The sequence below is a fragment of the Chelon labrosus genome (assembly GCF_963514085.1).
Source record: "Chelon labrosus genome assembly, contig: SCAFFOLD_215, whole genome shotgun sequence".
Lineage (NCBI taxonomy): Eukaryota > Metazoa > Chordata > Actinopteri > Mugiliformes > Mugilidae > Chelon > Chelon labrosus.
In genome coordinates, this window is record NW_028181467.1 from 20,170 (window position 1) to 37,556 (window position 17,387).

Sequence of the window (17,387 nt, forward strand, 5' to 3'; positions counted from 1 at the left end):
CTTTGCTCGGTCTGAATCCACTGAGAGGACTGTGGGTGTCTTTAACAAAATCACAGCTGAGGTGTGAATCCTTTCTTCTTCTTTCATACCAAGTGAATTTCAGATGCGTTTCTATGTTGCAGGGATGAATCCCCGTGGTGGACGCTTTCTTTACCACTCTCTCACATATACGCTCACAGTATCGGGGCAGGACGCCTCCCATGAGCCACTAAAAGGCCTTTCATGGCATCCAGAGGCACTCTGCTCTCACAATCAATGGAGAGTTCGAGTTACTGGAGACCAGAGCTTTTACACTCTGTGGTTTGATAAGACTCATCATCAGCATCAGGCAGAGTGCTGCTCACCATCACAACAACGTTAGTGGCTAAAGCTTCAGCTGCAGAGTTCAACGCAGCAGTCACGTTACAAGGCATGGTTTCACCCAATTAGATGTCTTTAGCATTACTGTAATGTATTTCTTTTATACATATGTATATATATATAAGTTGTTTTACCCCCTAATCTGATCCTAAATGTCCTAGAGTTGGTCTCCTGTAGCTTCCTAAAGTCTGTCCTTGTCTTCCTTGTCTTCTCCTAGAGTTGGTCTCCTGTAGCGTCCTGAAGTCTGTCCTTGTCTTCTCCTAGAGTTGGTCTCCTGTAGCTTCCTAAAGTCTGTCCTTGTCTTCTCCTAGAGTTGGTCTCCTGTGTCTTCCTAAAGTCTGTCCTTGTCTTCTCCTAGAGTTGGTCTCCTGTAGCTTCCTAAAGTCTGTCCTTGTCTTCCTTGTCTTCTCCTAGAGTTGGTCTCCTGTGTCTTCCTAAAGTCTGTCCTTGTCTTCCTTGTCTTCTCCTAGAGTGGACTGGATTCAGTCCAATAAATCTTTCAAAGTTAATGTAGTGTGGAGAGGGTAGCTGGTACCTTGTGTTCTCTATTCCAGAAATGTTCTGGTCATCCAACGCTGCCATAAACTCCCTAACCCTCTCTGGAAGATGTTTCTCCTTGACGCTGTCTCCAGGACTGACTGAGTGGACTCCATGGATTCTGTTTAGATGATCAACTACTTCCACCTCACCACACATCCACAGTACACTAGTTATAAATGTCTGTCTTTGATGCTAGCCAACCATCATTAAAATAGAAGAGGACGTTTAGATGCTACAGGGCCGTGGTTTTGGTTCATGTCAGACCCAAAACATGTCTGTGAAGGTTCTCAGTCATCCGGGGCATGTTTTATCCAAGAAGTGTTTAAAAAAGGCAACTAGGCTTGTAGAGTTTTTTGAGAAGACGTTTCATCTGAGTAGCTTCTTCAGTTCTAAGGGACTGGTGGGAAGTTGAGGTTTAAATAGGAAACAGTCATTACCTCTCGTTGGGAGGGGGGACTGTTTTGTCCCTGTCCTCTTTCCCTATGAATGTTGCTCTAACACCCCATTATCAGTCAAAGGCTCCAGTCTCAAGGTGTGAATGGGGTTGAAAGGTCTTGGGGACAGAAGTTAGGACTGTATCGTAAATAGATGGCAGTTTATGTCTGAGTCCACCTCCTCTGTTTTTATATTGTCAAAAGTATTCACTCACTCATCCAAATAATCTAATTCAGGTGTTCCAATCACTTCCATGGCCACAGGTGTATAAATCAGCACCTATTCATTCAGACTACTTCTACAAACATTAGTGAAAGAATGGGTCGCTCTCAGGAGCTCAGTGAATTCCAGCGTGGTACTGTGATAGGATGACACCTGAGCAACAAGTCCAGTCGTGAACTTTCCTCTCTGCTAAATATTCCACAGTCAACTGTCAGTGGTATTATAACAAAGAGGAAGAGATTAGGAACGACAGCAACTCAGCCACGAAGTGTCAGGACACGTAAAATGACAGAGTGGTGTCAGAGGATGCTGAGGTTCATAGAGCTCAGAGGTCACCAACTTTCTGCAGAGTCAATCTCTACAGACCTCCAAACTTCATGTGACCTTCAGATTAGCTCAAGAACAGTAGAGAGCTTCATGGAATGGGTTTCCATGGCCGAGCAGCTGCATCCAAGCCGTACATCACCAAGTACAATGCAAAGCGTCGGATGCAGTGGTGTAAAGCAGCCACCACTGGAGTCTAGAGCAGTGGAGACGTGTTCTCTGGAGGGATGAATCACACTTCTCCATCTGGTAATCTGATGGAGGAATCTGGGTTTGGTGGTTGCCATGAGAACGGTCCTTATCTGACTGCATTGAGTCAAGTGTGAAGTTTGGTGGGGGGGGGGGGGGGGGGGGGGGGGGTTATGGTGTGGGGGTGTTCTTCAGGAGCTGGGCTTGGCCCCTTAGTTCCAGTCAAAGGAACTCTGAATGCTTCAGCAGACCAAGAGATTCTGGACAATTCCATGCTCCCAACTTTGTGGGAACAGTTTGGGGACGGACCCTTCCTGTTCCAACATGACAAGGTCCATAAAGACATGGATGAGAGAGTTTGGTGAGGAAGAACTTGACTGACCTGCACAGAGTCCTGACCTCAACCTGATAGAACACCTTTAGGATGAATTAGAGTGAAGACTGAGAGCCAGGCCTTCTGGTCCAACATCAGAGTCTGACCTCACTAATGTTCTTCTGGAAGAACGGTCAAACATTCCCATAAACACACTCCTAAACCTTGAGGAAAGCCTTCAGAGAAGAGTTGAAGCTGCTGAAGTTCATATGTGTGTACAGCAGATGAGTGAATACTTTTGGCAGCATAGTGTAGACGTCTTCCTTTACTCCTCTTTCAAACCATCTGTCCTCTCTGGCTAAGATTTGGACGTTGTCCTTCAGGTGTAAGGGAAACTCTTTCACTACAAAAGATCAAGCTTGGCTGAAGCTGAAAGAACCTGCATGGATCTCTAACACACACTAGTTCATAGATAACCAGACGTTGCTCAAACACATTCCCAGCGGGGGGAACACACAGGAATCATTTACCCAGAAAGAGTTGGAGGAGGCATGTGACTCTGAAATCAGCCAGGTCAAGCAGCGAGTGCCAGACCCAGGGTCAGCTGACTGAGGAGGAGGAGGAGGAGGAGGAAATGATGAAACACACCAGGGCTGCAGGCAGCGAAGCATTAAGGACTGTTTATTGTACCCAGTACAGATTATCATAAACTCAGCAGTGTAAGAAACACATGGTAGGAGGGGTGGGGGGGTCAAAGCCTTTACAAGAGCAGACGACTCTACAGCAACAAAACGCAGCCTTATAGCAAAAATATATACTTTATAGAAGTCTTTACCCCCCCATCATCATCATCATCATCATCCCACCCCCCCCACCCCACCCAGTCAGAAACACTGATAATAAAACACAAATTAAAAACAGAGCAGAGAGAATATCACAAATATCTTCCTTTGTCCAAACGCGAGATATGTTCAGTCAGGACTGATTACACCATGCAAAGAGAGGCGGAGCTCTGCTGCTGATTGGCTGAGACGTGTCCACAATTAAAAAAAACAAAGAGGAGTCCAGCCGTCACCCTGCCTTGTGTTTTTGTTTTTCTGTTTTTCGTGTGCATGCAGCGTCCTGATGCTCCCTGCCATACTGGTGCATCAGAGGAACGAGTAGACAGAGATACAAAATAAAACAAACAGGATGAGGATTTATTATAATACATAAATACTTTTATAAAAGTCTGGGGGGAAAAAAAAAATGAGTGTGTCCCTTTGTTTTTTAATATAAGAAAGGAGGAGATGGAGTGGTGTGTGAGCCGAGGGCTGCAGTCTCTATAAAATAAAATAAAAAGTGGGGCAGATACAGAAATGATTGACCAACATTTACACCAGAGAGAGACTCAGCAACGCCCCCGAGACCTGAGAGTCCTGGGCCTCGAGACGGAGTCGTATAAAAGGAGGATGAGGAGGAGGAGGAGGAGGAGGAGGTCGTCCTATCTACAGAACCCAAACTGATCGGTGTGTTTTTGTTTCTTTGTCGATCCGTTTGGATGTAAATTAATTTAAGCCCTTTCTCAGATGACATGACAAAGCTTTGAGGACGGGGGGGGGGGGCAAAAAATAAAAGGCAACTCTAGAAAGTCTCGTAAAGATTTTGTTGCTTCCTCGAGCAGATTCTCACAAAAAAAATCGGACTGCTTCCCTCTGGTCTCCACGGCGACAGCATCCTCCTCGTCGTTGCTTTGGGAAAGCGTGCAGGGCGTCCCAGCGTCACGCTCGCCCCCTTCCCTCCGTCTCTTCCTCTAGAGCCGTCGTTTAGGAGTTTGTTATGAAGTGTTCCAGCTCTGTGGTTTATTTAAAAAGAGTGGGGGGGCGTGGGGGGTTGTTGGTTGGCGGGGGGGGGACGAGTGTTAACAGTTGGTTTGTGGCTAGTAGCTGTAGCCGTCCGGGAAGGGGAGGCCTGCCACGCACTGCTCCCCGGCGTCCAGCAGGTAGGGGGCGCTGTCGTCGTAGTGGGTGAGGGGCACCGTGTCGTCGTCCAGTCCCGGGACGCTGTCCGGGTCGGCCTTCAGGTTGGGCCTCTGGTTGTCAGGGAAGGCCATGGAGAACAGAGCCTCAGGGTCACACACAAACTTATAGACGTACCGCTCACCTGCCACCTGAGGACAACACCACAGGTTAGAGACAGTAGAGACACAATAGAGACAGAATAGACAGAATAGAGACAGAATAGAGATAATAGAGACAGAGTGGAGACAGAATAGAGGCATAAGAGACAGAGGACACAGAATAGAGACATAAGAGACAGAATAGAGACAGAGGACAGACAGAGGAGACAGAATAGAGACAGAGGAGACAGAATAGAGACAGAATAGACAGAATAGAGACAGAGGAGACAGAACAGAGACAGTGGAGACAGAATAGAGACAGAATAGAGACAGAGGAGACAGAATAGAGACAGTGGAGACAGAATAGAGACAGAATAGAGACAGAGGAGACAGAATAGAGACAGAGGAGACAGAAGTATTGTACTTATACGTATTTATGCTGTAAAATGAGCCAATATTACATATCAGAGAGGTGCTCCTCTAGGATCCAATCAGAGTCCATGTGTTCAGAAGTGTTTCCATCAATGTAATGAGACTCAGGTGTGGTTCAGTTCCTGGTTTAGTTTCAATAAATCAGGGATTTGTCTCAGTCTGATCTTCACAACACATGTTTGTGGACAAAGGAGCTTTCTGAGGAGCTCAGAGAAAGAGTTGTTGTTGCTCATCAGGCTGGAAAAGGTTCCAGAACCATCTCTAAAGAGTTTGGAACCCACAAATAATCCACAGTCAGACAGATTGAAGACGACTGTTCCCCTCCACAGGAGTGGTCCACCAACAAAGATCACTCCATAATAGTCTGAGAGGTCCCAGAGGAACCCAGGGGAACTTCTAAGCAGCTAAAGGCCTCTCTCTCATTGGCTGATGTTAATGTTGATGAATCCACTGAACAACCATGGTGTGATGGACAAAGACACTGCTCTCCAAGAAGAACATTTCTAAACATCATGTGGACAAGACAGAAGACTACTGGGACAATGTTTAGTGGACAGATGAGACCAAGGTAGAATAGTTTGGTTTAAATGAGATGAAACAACACTGCATCATTCCAGCATCAGAACCTCATCCCTCCATCAAACATGGGGGTGCTAATGTCCTGGTTTGGGCCTGTTCTGCTGCATCTGGACCAGGACGGCTCGTCCTCATTGATGGACCAATGAATTCTGAATTCTACCAGTGAACTCTAAAAGAAAATGTCAGGACATCTGTCCATGAGCTGAATGTGAAGAGAAACTGGGTCATGCAGCAAGACAACGAGAACCAAGAACACAAGTGGTTCTACAAAAGAACGGTTCAAGAAGAACAAGATGAATGTTTAGGAACGGCCAAGTCAAAGTCCTGACCTTAATCCAATAGAAATGTTGTGGAAGGACCTGAAGCAAGCAGTTGATGTGAGGAAACCCACCAACATCTCAGAACTGAAGTGGTTCTGTTCTGAGGAATGGGCTAAAATTCCTCCAAGCTGCTGTAGACCACTGATCAGCAGTTACCAGAAACATTTAGTGACAAGGAGGTCACAGCAGATACTGGACACAAGGAGGACATGATATGTAATATGGGCTCATTTATTCCAAGTCTAATATTTCTGTTCCATGTGTTTCATTGGGTTCTCTTTGTCAACTTTCTGGACGTTTTGAGTCATTTTTGTTTTGCAGAAAGACATAAACTTCAACTCTTAAGTGTCTCCAGGGTTAGAGTCACACTTTGAGCCTCATGTCGTCTGAGGTGGAGGAGAATAAAACAGTGAAACGTGCCTTTACCTTCTGCATGATGCCCTTCTCGTAGTAGTAACGCAGCGAGCGGCTCAGCTTGTCGTAGTTCATGGCCGGTCTGTTTTTCTGGATTCCCCAGCGTCGAGCCACCTGAGGATAGAAAACAACCTTAATCTCAAATGTTCAAATATAAAAATAAAACAACAAACTGTTGAGTGGATTTAAAGTACGGCTGCTCAGCGCCGACACCGACCTCCTCGGGCTCGATCAGTTTGAACTCCATGCCGCGGCCGGTCCAGGCGATGAAGTGGCCGTTGGCCGGGTCGTCCAGCAACGTGACCAGGAACTGCCAGAGCTGCAGGGAGCCCCGGCGCTGGTAGGGGGGCCCGTCCCGATACACAGAGGGCTCCTGCTTGACTTTCCCTGCCAGAGGAAAGACGTTTCAGTCAGATTTACTGATGGAGCACCAGCCTCGGTTCAGTTATCTGTCTCCTTAAAGCAGATTATAATCTCACCTTCTAATCTCTCTGGGACCACACATGTGTCGTCAAAGTACAGCTGAGTGTCTCTGTCGAAGGAGAAGCCTGGAACAAGAAGAAGAAGAGTTTAATGAAAGCTCTCCTCCAACGAGTCAAAGAGGTTTTAAGCTCAGATCATGAACGTGAACTCACTCTCGTGGTTGTTCTGGTAGAAGCTCCCCGCTCTCCCAAACGATGACTGACAGTTAGGCACTTCTGTGAACAGAGGACATGACAGGAGACGGGATTAAGACCAGAAACGTCCCCGTCCTCACATCAGATCCACTACAACTCTTATATCTGCCGTAGCGTCTCTCCTCTCCACCAGATCAGAGGACACCACATCCTAGCATGTCCTCCAAGCCTCTAAACAGGATTAGCACCGTGGCTGCTCTATTAAATCTCAATGACAATCAAGTTAACGCCAGTTTGCCCCTCGAGGGGTCAAAGCCCGTCTCCCTTTCACAAGTGTCTCTGCAAACAACCCCCCCCCCCCAACCATTCATCTGTTTCCTGTCCGCTGATAAGACGACCACAGATCAGTCTGGAGCCTCCTTCAATCTCCTCCTCGCTCAGAAGCAAAACTAATCTGGGCGGCTTCGTTCTGACAGAACCCAGGAGACAATATGTTCCGCGGGCCGGCGTGCAGAACATCTCCTGTCTGCCCAGAGAGGAGGCGACGCTGTGCCGTGACGTTAGAGGCCCATAAGAGCCTCGTAAGAGGATTTGTCATTACATCATGGTGACATGCAGCAGAGTCAGAGTCAGACCAGATAAAGACACAGATAGATAAATAAATAGATAAATAAATAAATGAATAGAAAAGCAAGCTGCAGTATTTCAGGACGTCGCCGCGTCGCAGAGGGACGACAGCTGGACGTGTGGGCGTCGGGATCAAACTGATTCTGTTTCCAGCGTTTGTCACGGCCTTTTAAATCTTTCTAACGTCTCCCTGTGAGAACACAACTGGACCCTGGTCGCTCTGCTACAACTATAGAGATTTATACAGTGGTATATGTTTAATAAATTATAAATTATACATTAGAGATGCACCGAATATTCAGCCACCGATAATTTTTGGCTGAAAATGGCTCAAAAAGTCCTTTTTTCGGTTTTCAGCCGAAAGACTTTTATATCACTGAAACAGGATGTTGTGATGATGTACGTACTTCAATATTTAAAGTATTATATAAATATATAAAGACGAACTGACAGTGATTTGCAAAAACGTGAGCGATTTGCAAAAACGTGTGATGCTGAAATCTCAAGAGGTGTTCATCTGCAGAGTCGGTTTAATTTATCACCTGAAGTCTCAATGTTCAGTTTCAAGACTTTTCATTTCGGTGCATTTTTCTCATATTTGTAAAAAAACCACTTCTACTTCTATGGTCACTTTATATTTTAAATATAGTTTATATTTGTATAAAACATTTTTATTTCTAGTTACTTTCTATTCTTCATATAGTTTTTGTATAGACGATTAGCACGGGTTAATTTAACACAGTTATAGATTTATTTTCTACGTAAATGTTTAATTCCTCCGCACATTTTTTTAACTTTCAGAGTTTTAACTCCTCCACATATTTAATTTCTCTGTACATATTTAAATTTATATTATTTGTGTTATAAGTTAACTTTAATGTATGTTACTGCTACTGGACATCAATAAAGTATCCATCCATCTATCATTCATCTTAAATATCTCAGATATCTTTGGTTTCATGCATAAACTGACTAATTTATTGTTCACACATTTTATATTAACACATCTATATATATATATATATCCTAACATATTGTATCACGTATACATACACTTGTTTATTTTCATATCCACTATTTTTACTCTGCTGACTGTGTTTCCTCGTCTCTCTGTGTAATGATGCTACAGGACAAATAAAGAATCATCGATCTAGAAAAAGAAAATATCTATCGTGAACAAACAGAAGAAACATTTCCTCTTTCAAACGTTACAAACATCTAATAGTTGAACCACTTCTCTTTTGGGCTAAGTTTTATTTCCAGGTGTCCACAGTGTTTATTTTTATTTATTTATTTTCTTTATTCTCGTTCTCTTTACCGTTTGTTCAAACCTTAGCGTCTAAAGCGAGCGGAGAGTTTCCATCTGTGCAGAGCTGCAGGTCACTAAGTCGTCCTCTGAGGAGCCGTGGCCCAGATCTATTCCAGGTAGGCTCAGAGAGGAGGTTCTCACCACCTGCCTCAGTGACCCACTTACTTTTTGCCCTCGGAGGCTTACCGCCCGGCTCAAAGACCCACTTTTACTTCCACTCTGCGCTCTGGAGGAACGGTGCAGATTATAGCAGCCGTGTGTCAGTGCCTCAGAACAAACATGGCCGACCACATTCCTCACCCTCCTCCCGCTCTCGGCCCTGGAAGGTTTAAAACGACCACTCACCAGAATCGAAGCAGAAGTCTCGGGGCTCCTGCTTGATGGCCATGGGGTGGAAAGCAGCGGGACGGGGAGGGCCTGCCGGGGGACCCATGGCGGGGACGCCCTGCTCGGCGTATCGGGGGTCGATGAGTTCCTGCTTGAAGCCCTGAGGAGGCACGGCCACCAGCGGCTCGGACATCTGCCTGTGGTAGGGGGGCCGGCCGTCCCGTGGCAGACTGCTGTTACTGGGACTGCTGCTGGTGTTTGGAGGCTGGGGCAAGAACTGGGGGCGGCCCTGACCCTCGGACGGGGGGAAAGGTAGACATGGCTCTGACATCTGCCTCTGGAACCTGAACATGGAGACGACGACAACAACAACGACATGACGGCGTGAGTCTTTCTGAAAACGACAGTGAATCACGAGGGGGGCCGGAGGGAGGGGCCGGAGGGAGGGGCCGGAGGGAGGGGCCGGAGGGAGGGGCCGGAGGGCGACACTCACCTGTGCTGCTCAGGTGTGAAGCTGTTGGCATCCTGGCCGAGGGGCGCGCAGGGAACGGCGAAGGGCGGGCTGCGGACCGGGAGACCTTGCTGGCCGGGGGGGCTCGCCGCTAACGGCTGTTGAACGTGCACCGGGCGCTGGGTCGGGTTGGCTACATGGGGGTGTGGAGGGGGGGTCTGGTCGCTGGTGGGGCCACAGGGTGACACCGGCGTGGAGGGGGGGGTTAATGGCTTAAACCCAGGAGTGGGCTTCCTGTCACAGGCACTGTGGAAGAAAAGAGGAACACAGAGTTTAGAGGAGAGAGGACGCTGAGCATGAACGCTACGGGACGTCCTGATCTGGGGTCGACTCTAGGAGAAGACAAGGAAAGACTTTAGGAAGCTACAGGAGACCAGCTCTAGGACATTTAGCATCAGATCATGGGGTAAAGAACTTGTTTAGGACGTCCCGACTGAACGCTGGTGCATTACCAACCTGTAGCTGTAAAGGCACTTCTCTCCGTAGGGCATGGGACTCCTGTCCTGGCGACAGGGAGAAAGCTCTTTGGAGGGAGTCAGCTCTCGTTTGATCTTGGCTGGTGGAGGGCCATGAAACATCACTGTAGAGAGGAGGAGGAGGAGGAGGAGGAGGAGCAGAGAGGAGGAGGAGCAGAGAGGAGGAGCAGAGCATTAGATCAAGTCCAGATACCAGATAAGTGGAGCCATGAAGTGCAGCAGTTATCTTAACCACATTTGGAGCTGATGGATAAATGGATGCATGGTCAGTGTCTGTATCCCCTGACTGACAGAGCCACTTAGCAGCTATTTATCAATTGACCCCCCCCCCCCTCCCCTCCCCTCCCCTCCTCCCCCCCCACCACTGCTGCTAGGACCTAGCTGCACCATCCAAGCTCTCGTCTTATTCCCCATTAGGACGGCCCGGCACCAATACTCATGAATCAGTGCAGCTGTAATCTAATGGTGCTGAATGATTCCCCCCCATCACCCCCACCCCCTCCCCCCCACCCCGTGCTGTAACCATTAGACACGGGCTGGAGCTTCCGGGGCGCCACATAATAGCCGGGACGGAAACCAGATCTCCAGGCGCTGAGGAGCGGGAGGAGGATAAATCAGAGGCGTGATGGAGACTCTGTGGACTCTCTGGTATTTAAAGTTCAGTTTAAATAAATAAGACTTTATCTGATTTTAATTTTGAAAGGCATATTTTATATTTCACTAACTTTCTGTTTATCTTTTTACTTTTATTTAATTCAAATAAAAGTTGAAAGTAAAAAAAAAAATGAAATAAAGTGAGTTGATGTCTCTTCACGTTGTTTCTTCTCGTCCTTGAGTGAAGCAGGAAGTGGTCTCCATGGCGACCACTGGTCCAGGTCTCCATGGCGACCACTGGTCCAGGTCTCCATGGCGACCACTGGTCCAGGTCTCCATGGTCCGCGGGTCGTTGTGTTCAACACTAAATAAATAAACCTGCTTCTTCTTCTGTTTTTATCTGAATCAAACAACGTCTGCTTCCTCCTTTACTTCTCTTTCTGGTTTATTTGTCTCATATATTATAAAACGGACGGTAAATTTACTGGTTTATATTTTAACTTTAAACACCAGAGAGCCCGTAGAGGTATCTAAAGGTCACTGACACTGGAAAACCCGGTGAACCCGCAGCGTGAAGGGCGCGCAGCGTCGACTGCCAAACCCTCAACCTGAACAAGGTCAGTGAAAACACGTCCACGTCCCTGCATCCGTCTCCACACTCACCAAACAAAAACAATGTGAAACGGCAGCTGCGACAAAGACAGACAGCCAACCACACCCTGCCTCCACCTCCTACGCATCAGGAGAAAACACAAACTCAGAAAGACAGAGGGGAAGGAAGGAAAGAAAGGAGGGAGGGAGGAGGGAGGAGGGCGTTGTAAAAACGCTCCGCTGGGCAGAACTCGAAAATAACTCTGCAGCCTGAAAGAGACGTGCAATGTAGTATATATATATATATATTTTTTTTTTTGGGGGGATGTTGGAGGACGGGTGGGTTGGGGGGGGGGGTGGGGGGGGGGGGGGGGGGGGTGGAGAGGAGGGGAGGGGAGGGGGTGCTGGCAGCTTCAGGACGGTTCAGCTCCATCCACTGGAATCTAGCCCACTTCAGCAGCAGCAGCAGGGCCCGAGTGCGGGAAAGTGTGAAATCAGATTAGGAGCTTGGCTCATGTGATGCCCCATGCCAATCGGCTGATTAAACTCAAAATGGAGGAGAGAGGGAAGAGGAGAGGAGAGGAAGGAGGGAAGGAAGAAGACGTTTCTGAAAACACAAAGACAAAGAGACAGAGAGACAGAGGTACTCACAGCTATCCGACTGGAAATCTGGGACAAACTGTTCGTCGTCGGGCACCTGGGCTGTGGAGACAAACACAGACCAACCATGTAAATCTCTGCAGGTCAGCAGCTTCTCGTGCACCGAACTTTGCTCTTCTTGCTCTAGTTGCTGCCGACTCAAAAATTAAATTCTCACAAAGTTAATCTTCAACCTTAAAGACCTGGTTAAACGTTTAGATTTAAATAAAAACCCACCTTCTGCGATCCAGATCTCCTGCAGCTGACTGAGATCTTGGAAGAGTTCTAGAAACAAACACAAGAATCAATAAATAAATAAATAAATAAATAAATAAATAAATCAATCAATCAATAAATAAATAAATAAATAAATAGAGCGAGACATGACGGTGCACGTTTGTTGACTTGGTTTGTTGTCCTGTACCTTCGGTGTCCTGGGCCAGCTCCGTGTCCACAAACTTCCTCTTCCTGTCGTTCGGGGGCCTGCAGAGCGACGGGTCGTCCACATGAGACTTGTGCTGTTGGGAAGGAAAGTGATGATGATGAAGACGATGAAGGTGACGAAGACATGTGTAAATGTGAAGTGATGCGAGGAGGCTGCGTCCACTTACGCTGGGTGGGACCATAAATGGGACCTGCTGGTCGTAGAATCCGTCCATGTTATACGATTGATTGGCGGCGATGGAGGGGGGGCGGGGTGGGGGTGAGGGAGGGGGGGGGGGGCTCCGATATTAAAGGGGAGGGGGAGGAGGAGGTGTCCGCTTTAAAGCGACAGCGACTGAGCCACGTTCTGGGTCGCTGCAGACAAATAAAAATAAGAACGTGTGAGAAACTGTTTCCACTCAGACGAAGACACGTCGCCTCTTTACCGCCGTTAAACAAACACCGAACCGGGACAAATGTAAACATGAGCACCTAGCAGCACATGTAACACCGTTATATAAGCCCCACTCACTCAGCCATCTGTGGACTTTCCACCGTAATCAGCTTGGAGATGTTGAGTAAAGGCTTCCCACTCCTCAGGGTCTAAACCTCAAAGCCTCGCAAACGAGATAGAAGAAATAAAGGAGGCCAATCAAAGAGCTGCTTAGTGTCTTACGGAGGCTTGGGGCTATTGTTGGGTGACAACACCGGTGTCACGGTTGGCAGAGGAGCACCTCCCTCCCTCCCTCCCTCCCTCCCTCCCCCTTCATCAGAGTACAGAACTACTAGAACGTTATTGACACTAGAGCCACTTAAACAAAAAAGAAAAGAAACACCAGACGCCAAGGTGACGTGACTCACCTCCTCTATCTGCTGTTAATGGATGACACATAAAGGCAGAGCCGCCCGGAACAATTAGATATTTATATATTTAAGAGCAGAACAAATAAACCAAATTCATTGACTCACATGTCGGTTAAAAACGTACGGGGACGGTTCAAAAACAACTAAAACAATCACTTCTTTATATAAATACTCTGAGTTCAGTTTAATTATTCCAGTTAATCGAGCAACTTTTATTCTTTATTACACTTTAAATGCATTATTATTGTTTTTAACTGTAGTACAGAATGTTCCATGAACTCAGCAGACCGAGTTAATCACACACAGATGAATAAGTAGTTAATTATAATAGTTGGGTAATAATTATATGTGTCAGGACTCAGTGTACATTAATACACAACTTGAGTCCAGATCAAATAACTTTACTGGCTCACAATAAAAGTTTAACTTCATTATTTACCTTTAATTGAGCCTCTAATTTGTATTTTACACTTTAAATACATTATTATTATTATTGTTTAACTGTGATAATGTCGATAAAGCACGCCAGACCAAGTTAATAACACACAGATAAATAAACAGTTAGCTGGAAATGCCTGGCAATAATAATTATATATAATAATAATAATAATAATAATAGTTATATATATAATAATAATAGTTATATATAACCACCAGGACTAGGTGTACCCTTAGACAAATAAACCAACTTTAAATGTTTACATGTCAGTTTAAAAAGAAAAGCTTCAGGAACAAGCAGAATAATAACTTCTGTATTTAATTATAATAAATTTACTTCATTATTTGGCTTAAATTGATCTTATCTTGTTGTGTTTTACACTTTAACATCATCATTATTATTATTAACTACTATAATGTTGGTAAAACTAAAAAACACGACGCGTAGAATGTTCCGTGAACTCACCAGACCAAGTTAATCACACTCAGATAAATAAATAAATAAACAAATAAATAAATAGTTAATTAAAATGAATGTTTATCATTTTTAGGGTTGGGGAGGGAAGGCGTCACCCGACACCTCCTCCTGCCCCCCCCACCTCCTCCCCTCTCCCCGCCCTCCCCCTCCTCACCCACCCACCCACTCACCCATCGTGCCCTCCCCTTGTTTTTCTCAATGAAGTGAAACTCGATCCTTGTTGAAGGGAGAAAAAAAAAACTCGAGTCGTCCATTCATAAAAAAAAAGAATCACAAACAGCCTCCTGAGCGCAACTGATCAGATAAAGCCAACAACCACGCACACAGACCGGGACTCGAACACAAACACACGCCGGGCTCAGGCTCCACAGACCCCCACGGGCTCTCTCCGTGTAAAATGGTTGTCAAAGTAAATATATCTTTAAATAAAATGGCGTTGTTGTGAAAAAAAAAAAAAAAAAAAACGCGTCAAAAGAAAAGCAACTTATGGCTGAAATCTGTGTCGCATCTTACCTTGTGTGTTTATAAACGTCCTCTTTGTCGAAGTATGTGTTAGAAATATCCACAAATTAAAAAAGAAAACAAAAAAAAAGACCCCAGCGTACGGAGAGTCACCGTGGAACCGTGGAACCGTCCGTCCGTCCGTCCGCGCTCATAAACTGATGCGCCTCCTTCGACTCACAAAACTTGACTGAGCTTTTCGTTAATGGCCCGGTCAGGTTTTTTTCTTCCCCTGGGCTCGTGCGCCGCGCGGAGACACACGCTGATTGGTGGACACGGCTTGTCCGTTACAGGACGCAGCCAATGGCGTCTGGGCGGCTCATTACTTATGCATGAGGCTCGGCTCGGCCAATCGCTGAGCTGCAGAGGCCTATTTTTATGAATGGCTGGATTTCATTCACTTTTTTTCCCCCTCATCCGTCGCTGCTGTTTCTTAAAGGGCCAGTAGCAGTGGAAATAAAGAGCTGCGTTAAAAATCTGATTTAATAAGAAATAAAACAGCAGAGTGACGAGAAAGGTTTATAAAGATATTAAAGAAGAACATTTAATTAATAATATAATAAATAAACATTATTTATTTTTTATAAAAAGCACAATGCAGATCAGACATGCTAGTTACACATAAGCTAAATAATTTAATTGAAAATACTTTTATTTTTATTATTTCCTGATCTAATTATTGTTCAAAAATTTACTCTTCACCAACGAGGACGAACCGGGCGTGCCAAAGCTTTTTTTTTTTTTTTAAATTATAAAATACCGGAATTTGTTTTCCTTTTTTTCTTTTGAATTTACGAAAATTTACTTTGGTTATTTCCTCATGTAATCATTCATAAAAAAAAATAAAAAATAAAAACTGTATCCCTCACCAACACCAAGAATTTCCCGAAAACCCAGAAGACGAACCGGAAGTGTCGACAACTACAGTTCCACTAGTGTCCACTAGATGCTGGCTTTAAAAAGTGGTTAAATTAAAGGCGCCTTTTTAAAAATTAAAACACAGCTGCAATTTGTGACGGGGATATACGAAAATGTACTTCCTGATTTTGTCATATGTCATCATTCCAAAATTTACTCTTCATCAACACAAACAAAAAATTCCTGAAACCCAGAAGACGAACCGGATTCGTGGGAAAAATCGCACTTCCACTGATGACCACTAGATGCTGCCTCCAAACGTGAGTCAGATCTCCATATTAAAAACTTTACAGGAGGAAATAAACATGTTTCCAGTGTGGAGATCATTTCTCCGTTCATGATGAATGTTTCTAGAACTCACCTGTTTAAATTAGATCAAGGATTAATGTTCTGCAGAGTTAAGAGGGCGTGGCTTGCTTTGGGTGACAGGTGGGTGTCCTCTCAGGTTGCTAGCTGTCTTTAGCTTCACGCTCTTCAACCTTTACTGAATCAGCTGGGCGTTAGATGGAGTCAAACATATCATCCAGGGAACATTTTGGGGGTTCATCTATTTTTATATAAATCCTGTAGTGGTGCCACAACACCAAAGGTTTATGTTTGTTGTCCCAAATAAATCAATATCCAAATTTCCTGAGCACATTCCTGCTCCCCAGAGGATGCACCAACCACAGTTTTTAGTTTGATTTAGAAATTTTGCAGATTCATAAAGTTCCTCATATTCTGTAGCGTCTTTAAATCTGTTTGCGAACGAGCAGCTGCTGAAACCCAAAGGTCAGAGGTCACAAATAAATAACCTTTGTCGTTATCGCCTCCGATGACCAAATTAGGAAGCTGCCGTTCAAACTCGAGCCGAGAATCGTGAGCGCCACTCTGAGTTTGAAACAAATTCCAGCAGCTGGTGGGAAAACTATAATCCCCGGCAAATCCCTGCAGCCGCAGCGCAGAGATTACGGGACGGCTGCAGAGGGCAACAATAACAGTGATATTAACAGTTGTAGTAGGAACGTGAAGCCGCCCCACAGGTCTAAGGCCGAGAGCAAACAGCTTCAGTGCATGAGCTCCACTTGGAGATGCAGAGCTACAAAAACAAAACAAAACAAAAAATGTGGCTGCTTTAAAAATATCCAAACTGGAGCATTAAATAGCAGAGGGCAGATTTGAGCGAGGCGGTTTGAGAAGCAACAGCCTGCAGGTCCGCGGTCGGTGCACCTCTTCGCTGGTGCGGATGTGGTGGGCGGTCACTTGGAGGCGTGTGGAGAGTGAGCACATTGTGTTGCCGTTCTTACTCTTTCCTTAAATAAATGTGCCATATGCACGGAGGGCGACACGCTGCTCGTGCACATATACCTCTGCTAAGCCCTGACTTCCTGCTCCCCCCTTCACCAGGACGTCTCCTTCAGGTCAGTGTGACGCCGACGTAACGGCCAGGTCAGCGGGCTAATCCCCGTGTTTGCATAAAACCACACTCCGCCTGCAGCCTGGACGTTCATGAGGCTGCACAGCTCACTTAGAAACATCTGAGCAGAGAAGCTTCTGAGCACATTACGTAATGTACACCATCTGAAGTTGGCTCTGCTCTGGAGCTGTCCCACTTAGTATTTCAGGATCACTGTATTTGTTTTAACTCTTTCAGCTTGAGGCTGTTTCTGAGCTCCACAGAGAGCAGAGCTGATCTGTTTTATTCCAAATGAAATTAATAAATCCGTATAAATTATAGATGGATTGATGCAACACAAATGAAGCTGCATCCGTTTTAATCCCAGTAACACCAGACGACCTCGTCCATGGATCTGTTCACCTTCTATAAATGACCAGAGGCTGTTTTTAACGACAGATGAGTCCGGTCCT

General features: G+C 45.6%; 1 protein-coding gene across 1 annotated transcript; it reads right to left on the bottom strand.

The window, feature by feature from the left end:
- Nucleotides 1-3,056: 3,056 nt before the first annotated feature.
- etv5a (ETS variant transcription factor 5a) lies at nucleotides 3,057-14,762 on the bottom strand. Its single transcript, XM_084575493.1, has 13 exons — nucleotides 14,634-14,762; nucleotides 12,529-12,715; nucleotides 12,342-12,435; nucleotides 12,155-12,202; nucleotides 11,930-11,980; nucleotides 10,074-10,197; nucleotides 9,600-9,863; nucleotides 9,125-9,450; nucleotides 6,862-6,924; nucleotides 6,706-6,774; nucleotides 6,444-6,613; nucleotides 6,239-6,340; nucleotides 3,057-4,532 (listed from the first exon to the last, which is right to left on the bottom strand). The coding sequence occupies exons 2-13, from the start codon at nucleotides 12,574-12,576 to the stop codon at nucleotides 4,302-4,304; spliced, it is 1,590 nt and encodes a 529-aa protein (XP_084431619.1). The 5' UTR covers nucleotides 12,577-12,715; nucleotides 14,634-14,762; the 3' UTR covers nucleotides 3,057-4,301.
- Nucleotides 14,763-17,387: the final 2,625 nt, after the last annotated feature.